At 45.8% G+C, this 9,535-nt stretch overlaps 1 protein-coding gene across 1 annotated transcript; it reads left to right on the forward strand.

Moving 5' to 3' along the window:
• Positions 1-1,182: 1,182 nt before the first annotated feature.
• LOC104545176 (chromosome unknown open reading frame, human C9orf69) lies at positions 1,183-4,023 on the forward strand. The gene is made up of 2 exons (XM_010190239.1): positions 1,183-1,350; positions 3,367-4,023. The coding sequence occupies exon 2, from the start codon at positions 3,500-3,502 to the stop codon at positions 3,917-3,919; it is 420 nt and encodes a 139-aa protein (XP_010188541.1). The 5' UTR covers positions 1,183-1,350; positions 3,367-3,499; the 3' UTR covers positions 3,920-4,023.
• Positions 4,024-9,535: the final 5,512 nt, after the last annotated feature.

Here is a 9,535-nt window from a genome sequence, read left to right on the forward strand (position 1 = left end):
CCCAGGCCTCTTCTGTGCTGTGGTCCGCAGCGAGGGGCGCGGTGGGTGCGGGCAGAGGCCGGTCCCCGTCCGCAGGGGGCCGCGGCCTACAGGTGCGGGCCAGCCCTGGGTGAGCCTGCGCCCGCCTTCTGCTTCCCGCGGAGCTCCGGTTTCCCTGCGGTGAGTCGTTGCCGTGCCCCGGAGCCGTGCAGGGCAGGCGGTGGGGCTCCGTGTTGTCTGGGCCGGGCTTTGGACCTTGCAGCCACGGGGAAGCCCTGGCTGGGCTTCCTGCCTTCAGTTCCCTTCCCAGGTCGATGTGGTTTAATTTAGGATCTGGTAGGATGTAGGAGGAGTTCGAATTTCCTCTCCTTCCTGTGCTCCTTGCTTTCGTTTCTTAGTACTAACCTTTATTTGTCATTGTCCCTAACCTTGTTTGGCTCCTTCTGGAGCACACTGGTCCTTCTGCCACCAATTATGAGTACCCTGAGCAACAGCAGACCTTGCCTGGAACGTGTGATGGATTAAGAGAAATAGCACTGTACTTCTGTAGCTTTGCCATCATTTTTGAAGGAGAGGAAGTGAAAACTCATCAAAGTGAACAGTTATTCAGATTTTCACCTTCCTGATGAAGCCACTGTTAATGTAATGCCTGGGGTAACGGCAGCATGGCTGACATTGCGTTGCCTGGGCCTTAAAGTTGAAATTCTTTGAGCTGTCGGGTGATGCTCAGCAGGTCTGATTCGGCTTTCCAGCCTCACACCAATATGCCTTAAAGCAGAAAGACCCCAAAAATTATCTTGAGGAACGGGTGTCCAAATCTGCGTCTTGGCATCATTTGCCTTCATGGCCTGCTCTGCCATATTCCATTTGGAAAATGCTGTCTGTGCATGCTCTCTGCATCACGTTTCATATGCCCTGGGTGAACGGTGATGGCTCTGGGGTAGGAGGTGACTGATGAGAGTTCTTTATCTCTGATTTTATCTTCCCTGTGTGTATGGCATTGAATACAAGCCAGCTGATTCTTTCCAGCATGTACCAGTAAGCTGTAATACATATATTATTTGCTATATTATTTTTTATAGAATCTCTTTAGCACTAAAAATTCATGCGTGGGGAAGGGCCTTGTAATTACGAGCTCTTTAATGCACAAAATGAACAAATTGAAACTTACTCTCTCATTTTATCTTTTAGATCAACACCTGTGTAGAGTGTTGTGAGTCTATGAAGCACCTTAGCAGTTTCTTTCACTCTTCCTAGAAGGCCAGGTGTCACAGGAGAGCTCCGTTCTTTTGTTACAAGAATTAAGTGGCATCCAGAAGCGGCAGTGGATTACCAACCTTCTGCTGAGTGGACGGCAGCACCATTAAAAATGTAATGTTTCAGAAAGCTCATTTTATTCTCATCATGTCCCTCTGCTCATGGCTGTTTCCGTGTTGATGTTTGAGTTTAAAGAGCATGAAGCTCCCAAAGGCCACGTGTTTGTGGTGGGCACAGTAGACAGGAACAAGCTGAGTAAGTTTCTGCAGCTGAGCCGTCTGAGTGAGTCTCTTAGATTCGCTTGGTGAAGGTTTTGAAGAATCAAAACTCTTCTTTTGAAAACATGGCTCAGATATGAAGCCGCTGTGTTGAGTTTGCCCCCACAGACTGCAGTGTGTTCTGGTGGGGTTTGTGCTCTATCACTCGGGCAGGGTCTTGCCGAGCTCCCTGTGGCTGCTCTGGGACTCGGATTAAGGAGCTGTGTAAGAGTCTGTTGGAAAATGCTAAGCTGCCTTTTGTGTCCTGGTGAAAGAGGTTGTAAGGAGAGGCTGCGTCATCAGATGTGGAATGATCTGAATCCAGAGTATGTGAGTTTTAACCTATCCTAATTTAGTCCTCCAAAAATATCTCTGACAACAAACACTGAGCAGCAAATAGGCAGCACGAGGGAAGCATGTCTGGTGGCTTGTTGGTTTAGTGTATGACCACTTCACGTGGCTTGCAAAATACATTCTTGTAACGTGCTTCTGAGCTGCTTAGGATTTTCTTTCTATAGACAGGAAATTATGGCAGAGAGGCACCTGAAATTGTCAGGGTGTGTTTGATAATTGAGAGCAGACCTCTATCTCCTATATTTCTTAATCGTAAGTTAACGCACAGTGAATATATTGCCTGCAAATTCCTGTAGTGACAAAAAGGAATTAGAACCTGGGGCCAAGCAGAAGGGTTCAGGACTGCAATTCCCATTTCCATGTAATTTGCAGCAGGAAGCAGTGCAGAGACTTACCGGTGATGCACGTTGCGTCAGAGAATGTTTTTTATATCGAAATACAATTTCCTGCAGCCTTCTTATTTACTCTGCAATTACTTTTGTTAGTAACAAAGTAAAAAAAAAAATTCTTAGAGTAACTTTTAAGTTACTTTAGTTTTAATTTTAAGAGTAATAGTATTTCTCGTTCAACAAAGATCTGCCCTGATCTGAATGTCTGCAAGTGCAAGGAGGCTGGGGAAGTCTCTGTTGTTTTCTGACATTATCTGATGAGTGCATTGTCATTTCATAATTCCCGGAATTTGGCACATGGAAAGCTTGGGGTGAAGCAGAGAGCAGTGAACAGGCTGCTGCTCATCACTCACATAACAACAATGGGTGTGTGGAAGGATGTTAAGATTATAAATCCTAAACACTCAAGAAGATCAAGATATTTCACTTATCTCTGCGAGTCCCAGAGGGAGAAATAAACTAGGAGATGGCTTTGAAAGTCTGCCTGGCCTTCGGGTGCAATGACAGTGAGACCGCAAGGCTTGGCTGAGCAAGGGGAGGCCCATCCTGTAGGGTGTGAAAAACACGATTGCCTCATTGTTCTTGCAAGACCTTCCGTTATTTTCAGTTTGTTTATTTGGTGACACTTTGCCAAATTTTGAAATGGGCAGAAACCTGGAATCACTGCTGTGTCTGGGCTGTAAATTCACTTGAAGGGCTTGGAGAACTCCTTCATTTCTTTGAAAGAAATACAATCCGATGCAAGCACATACGTTAATATTATTACTCGCATGGATGGACTGCTGCAGGATGGCTGTCTGATTAAGGAGAATCTGTGAATTAGCCAGGATAATTCCAGAACAAAGTTCTTACCTTTTCTGCATTAACTTCCAGCTTATAAAGCTTACAACAAATTCGGACTAGTGCTGACATGTGCTACTGGGGGCTGTTTAGAATCTGATGTGGTGATGATGGAAACACAATTGAGTTCCTGTATGTCTGTCTGGTAAACAATAAGCAAAGAAGCAAAGCAAAGTTGTTTTAAGTGAAGAACTGAGCTTTGCAAAGCAGTTGCTGGCGGGTGTCTGCTGCGCTGCCTCTCCTCCTGCTGGGGCTGCTTAAATGTGTTTTCCTTCTCTGCCTTCCTGCAGGTCTCTTCCTTCCTGGAAATTCAGCAAAGAGTTAGCGTTCCCAGGCTGCTGGATCTTTTCCATGTCAATGGATAATATTTGATATGTGCCCTGTAAATCCTGCCCTGGGACTCTGTGACCGGTGGGGTGCCTGATGCCTGTAATCCCCATTCCCCGCCGGGTCCGTTCGTTCCACGGCCCCCACACGACCTGCCTGCATTCGGCCTGTGGCCCGGTGAGGACCACTCACTTGGTGCGTACCAAGTACAACAACTTCGACATCTATCTCAAATCCCGATGGATGTACGGATTCATCCGTTTCCTGCTGTACTTCAGCTGCAGCCTCTTTACCTCCATCCTCTGGGTGGCACTCTCCATCTTGTTTTGCCTTCAGTACCTCGGCATCCGGATCTTTCTGCGTTTCCAGTACAAACTCTCCATCATCCTCCTCTTACTGGGGCGAAGGCGAGTAGACTTCAGCCTCATGAATGAACTGCTCATCTACGGAATTCATGTGACCATGCTGCTAGTGGGGGGGCTGGGATGGTGTTTCATGGTATTTGTGGATATGTAAATAAAACAAGCGCATGTGGGCTGAGAAGGTGACTTTTCTTCTACCACAGAATATGTGTCAATATCTTCTTTTCTTTTTTATAGAAATTAATTTATTTATCAGTGCTACTTTTTATTGATAAATGAACGTACGTGTCTCTGGAATTTGTATTTTCTTTGAGGGATTTGGTGCCATTTTGATTATCAAAGTGCAGCACTTACTGCGTGATTTTTCTTTGCGTAGTGCAAGTTAATATAAATTTCTTCTAGTCCACAGGAGCCAACCGTGCTGCTGTTCCTGTGGGCATAAAGAAGGCAATGATTTATCTGGAGGACAGAAGCCAGATAACTTTGCACACCACACTTTTAATCCATTTTCACCCTTTTCCTAAAAATGCTCCTTCGTGTGGCAGGCCAGTGTTACCCTTTCTCTGTGTAGTTTGCATTTTGCACATTCCCTGCTAAGAATATGGGGCCAAATTCAACAGAGTGGAGGGAGTTGGGTTCTGTTTGGTTGGTTTTTTTTCCTGTTTTGTGTTTAGATTTGTGCAAGATGTGCATTTGCCCCACTATACGGTCCTGTTCACTTTAATGTAATTCTATGGCTTTGAGTGGCTTTGTCCTTTTCAGGCAGTTAGTGCTGAGTAATTGAGTCTTACCCGAACAGAACAAATCCACGGGAGCGACGGGAGCGGAGTTTGGTATCACGTGCTTCTGAAATTCCCAGTCACACTAATACGTTATCATTTTGCAGTGATTAAGGGGAGCCCATTGCAGTGGTCCTTGGTGTCTGGGCCTTGGCATTTGGTTCTGCTTTTCCCTGAATTAATTAGTTCCAGTTTTCTCACAGAGATGCTCAAGGAGGGAGTTAAGCACTGAGCTCAGTTTTACTGGTCTTGATCTAAGATCTCACTGTTCCTCTGCAGTCAGTCAAGGAACTATTTATCACAGAATCACAGAATCCCAGAACGTTAGGGATTGGAAGGGACCTCCAAAGCTCATCCAGTCCAATCCCCCTGCCGGAGCAGGAACACCCAGATGAGGTTACACAGGAAGGCGTCCAGGCGGGTTTTGAATGTCTGCAGAGAAGGAGACTCCACAACCTCTCTGGGCAGCCTGGGCCAGGGCTCTGTCACCCTCACTGAGAAGAAGTTTCTTCTCAAATTTCAGTGGAACCTCCTGTGTTCCAGCTTGTGTCCATTACCCCTTGTCCTATCATTGTTTGTCACCGAGAAGAGCCTGGCTCCATCCTCGTGACACTCACCCTTTAAATATTTATGGAGTACAGAAGCTGGCCTAAAGTTTATTTTAATTCTGATTTTGTTGGTTTTTCCTTGTGTTCCTTGAAGAACTGTTTAAAAACAAGTTGGTAAAAATGATGGAGATAGCCCCCCCCCCCCAATGAAGTCATTGAAGTCAATCATAACAATAAGCAAGACTGGAAATATGTGACTGTTGTTTTATGATCTCTTTGGTCCGAGATATGAATGTGGTTGAGAACAAAGCCAGTTTGCACACAGGGAAGGATGCGTAGTATTTCAGCTTGTGAGTGTTGCAGTCTTTTGCTGACATACTTTGACTTGTAGGTTTATGGGTGCAGAATGGAGAAGCTTCTGTCTGAAGCCCAGAGCTAAAGCAAACCTAGAAATTATCTCATTATCAAGTGTTGGAGATAATGCAGACTGAACAGGCAGAGCTGAATAAATAACGGGCCATGGTGGTGTGAACTTTAGGTTAGCCCCGCGAGAGCCAAAGGCTCTTTCTGCAGGAAAGATGCCGTATCAGCGTATGTCACAAACTGGTGTCTGGAAGTTTCCTCCTCACTGCAGAGCTTTGTTCTGGGATCACTCTCCAGACTATGAGTTCTCAGCATCCCCCAGGTCTGAGCCACAGCTTGCTCTGTGTGCAGAGGGAATTCCCAGTAATTCCCAGCCCAGCGCTTTGCTCCCCAGTCCAGCTGTCAGCCTGGGGCATGTGCAGGCTGTGGGACTCTCGGGGTGGCTGTGCACATGAATTTCTGCAGAAAATGTGTTACAGATGGCCAGCAAACAGTCCTGGTGCGCAACGAGAGACCAGCCGGGACCCTAGCAAGGTACAGCCGGGAGCCACTTGCCCTTGGCAAGAGATAGAGTGGAGAAAGGCTGGAGGTTGGATGGTAGGACACTGTTTCACCTTGGGGTGAGCTGTATTTCAGCATTCTTTATAATGATGAGTAAAAGGGTGATTGGTGGTGTGTGTGGATGCTGCTGCACTCCCTTTCCTGTGCATGCTTCAGCTGGTGGGTGCTCATTGTGAGGAATACCCTCGACTGCTGGACCAAACCCATGGTATTTTGGTTCAGGCTCTGAAGGAAGTAAAGGTCTAGACTGTGACCGGGCCATGAACTTCTCTAGTCCCAGCCTGTTCTTTGAAAACCCACACAGGAACAGGGTGACATGGTGAGCTTTGATGTGCATGAGCTTGGAAACCGGAACACCGATCATGCGATTAACACATGAATAGCAGGTGCTTCTTCCAGGACTAATTTGGTCCAGGAACAAAGGAGGTTGTGGGTACAAGGAGCCTCCTTTTCCATCACATGTAATTTGACTGTGAGCCAACGGCTTTATTCCATAAATACGACAGACGAGGGTGCGCTTGTTTTGAGCTCTCCCTGCTTAGCAGCTGGTTGCGTGGCAGTGGTGTCCCCTTGAGTTGGGACATCTCTCGAGGTTACTCCTCGAGGCTGAGGGACCCCTTACCTTGGTGAGTGACCAATACTGTGCATAACCTTGTATTGCAGGGTGTTAAAATCTTGTATTGGTAACTTGGATTCATTATTATATCCTCTGTGCAGTACGTCATAGATTGACCCTTACCATTGGACTTTGTTAAGCCTCACTTCTAAGACACTTTACTTCAATAAAACCACTTTTGCTGGTACTTTTGGCAGTGGTTCTTCAGGCAGTCCAGATCTGCTCTGTGACACTCCTGCAGCAGCAGTTGAACACAGAAGGGTTTCCGCATTGCAGCTCATTGCTTTGCTGCACAGACTTCCCACCAGCCCTCTGCATCCAGATGCAATGGTGCACACTGAGGAAAAAGCACATGTCCTTATCAAATCACAAAAAAGTAATGTTTGCCAAATGTTTCTGAAGAGAGACCTTGGGCATCTGTTGCTTAGAAGACAGTGGGAAGTGAGTCCCCATTCTTCTTTTACAAAGGTAGCCAAGTACCTGCTGTCAGAATGCCCTGAATCCCAATTCTGCAATGGCACACAAAGACTGACAACCCCAAAAATTAAATAATTGAGGAGGAGACCCTGAAGGTGCTATGAGGTTCAAAATGCTCTGATTCCTGGTCGTTGCCAGCACTTTGCAATGCTTGGGTGGTGCAATCCTACCAGCACAGGGCAGGAAGTGAGGTCCCTTTGAAGTCAAGCTGGCAAGGAAGAGGAATTAATTTTGAAATGATTTGATTTATGATGTAATAATTTGTACGTTTTAGATCGTCATGGGTTGAGCAGTATTTGGCACCTTTATGGCACTTTTCTCTTGAAAGCGTTTTCCAACTGGAGCTAATTAAACCTCACAACATCCCCCGGAGATTGCTGAACAAGTAAGAACTTGGTAATGGTTCAGAATTTAAATTCAGTGTTTTTAAATTTGAGGGGTTTTTTTTTAAAGCTTTTAGGTTACTTTGCCAAAATATTTCTTCTTAAGGAGCTGAGATTCTGAAAGTTTCTTACAAGCTCAAGGGGAGCCAAGCCATAACTGAGAGAGGGAGAAAGAGGCAGCGTAAGTGTTATACTGAATATATGCAAAGAATAAGCGGGGATTTTCCCCCCCCCCATTTAGTTTAATTGAAAAATGCGGCATTTTTAATAAGGGGAGAGGGGGAACCCCAACTGCATAGAACACAACAAATATGGGAACAGCAAAAGCTGAACTTTCTGCTTTTCAAGAGTCAAACAAGCGGTTTATAAAGATATTTGCCAGAAATACTTCATGTCAAGCAGGTGCTTGCAAAATGTGCCCCACTGGCGACGCTCATATGCTTTGGGATTTTTTACTCTTTCCAAATTCGTCAGTGCTAGAAGGGATGGATCAGGCTCCAGAACGTGTTAAGTCTTCCCTTCTCACTATATGGATGGCTGCAACTCTCAAATCTTCTGAAATGATAATCTCGAAAAATGCCTGTCCCATCCTGAACAATGAGAGCACCTGGTTTCTTTTCTGTCATTTTAATTTTTTTAATTCTTTCCAAGTTTTGGCTTTAAATATTATACTTACTGGGTTAGAAGTGTACTCGAATTAGGAAAAACACTGGCAATACTGATTAGGGTGAGTGTGTCCATCCCAGACCCATGCCAGTTACTTTGGAGAGCTTCCCCCGTGCGTCCTGCTCGCTCCAGAGCTCTCCAGGCGTCTGAGTGACGGAGCGGCTCCGCTTGCATTGCATGGATTTAAGAGCAGGGATGATGGTACGTGAGGTGGCAAAGCTGCCGTGGCCTCTCCTTGAGCCTGCGAATGTACAAACGAGACGGAAGTGTTGGAGTTTCACCTTGTTAACTCCCCAAATCTTGACACCAGCTGGTGTTTTGGGTGCCTGTTAAATTCTGGATGAAACATGCCACCTACATTAAACTTTTCTTTTTTTTTAGCGTGTTGATGGATTGATGCATGTGAAGAAAAAGGAAGGATTTTGTCTTTTGCTGGTATCTTTCTCATGTGGGGATGTCCTAGATCCTCCTCCTCTCTTCGCACTGGTGCACACAGTCAGAGCAAGCGCATGGCAGAGGAGAACCAGGCCCTCAGTGGTTCGGCCTCACTGAGAATTGGGCAAAATGCCTCTTTTTACCTCCTTGAAGGGTCATTTAATGATGACCTAGGAGTGCAGCCAGGCTCCTAGGCTTGGGCTGTAGGGAGAAAACTGTATTGCCCACCATGGGTGTTTGAGTGATTTGAAGGAGCTGTCGCTTTGTGTTGAGGTGCACATCAATTAATTACAGGAAGGTGCTGTCTTCTTTACTTGTGTGGAGCTGAGCTTGCCATGCAGAGCTGTGTTGTTTCAGGACACCATCAGGATGATTCCTGTGGGAATAAAAAGGAATATGCCTACTACGATGGACTTTAATTCCCATTGTTCCTATGTAGATGGTGCTACAGTGATGTGCAGCAGCATAAAATCCTAACATAGACACTGGAGAGGATTTGTTCTCCAGAGACTGGCAAGGCTGGAGCCAGGGGAGGCGCAGGTTTTGGAGAACCAGCACAGGGAGGACCACTGCAGACTGAGCTGGAGGTGAACTCCTGGAGCAATAAATATCTGTGTGGATGGAGCAGTGCGCATCCCTATGTGTGTATGAGATGTTCCTTTTGGTCATCCCAACCTAACAGCTGAAGAGTCACAATGGAGGACTTGAAAGAAAGGAGAAGGAGGTTTCCAAAAGGGAGAATGACTTGGGCAAGGGTGGATATATTTTCACTTTCTGTATTACATAGGAAACCGTAAGCAACGCTCAGAAACGTGGCTGGTGCTGTTAGCACAATGGCAGATGGCAAAATTGGTTGAGTGCTGTGGAGTATCGGACTCAATGACAGCAAAAGGCTCAGGAATGGACTATATAAATATGTATTTTCTATTATTAATGTTATTT

The sequence above is a fragment of the Mesitornis unicolor genome, unplaced genomic scaffold, assembly GCF_000695765.1.
Source record: "Mesitornis unicolor isolate BGI_N332 unplaced genomic scaffold, ASM69576v1 scaffold40108, whole genome shotgun sequence".
NCBI classification, from domain to species: domain Eukaryota; kingdom Metazoa; phylum Chordata; class Aves; order Mesitornithiformes; family Mesitornithidae; genus Mesitornis; species Mesitornis unicolor.

Excerpts from the sequence above, each read along its gene's own strand:
- LOC104545176 (XM_010190239.1), top strand. The coding sequence starts at position 3,500 with ATGCCTGTAATCCCCATTCCCCGCCGGGTCCGTTCGTTCCACGGCCCC.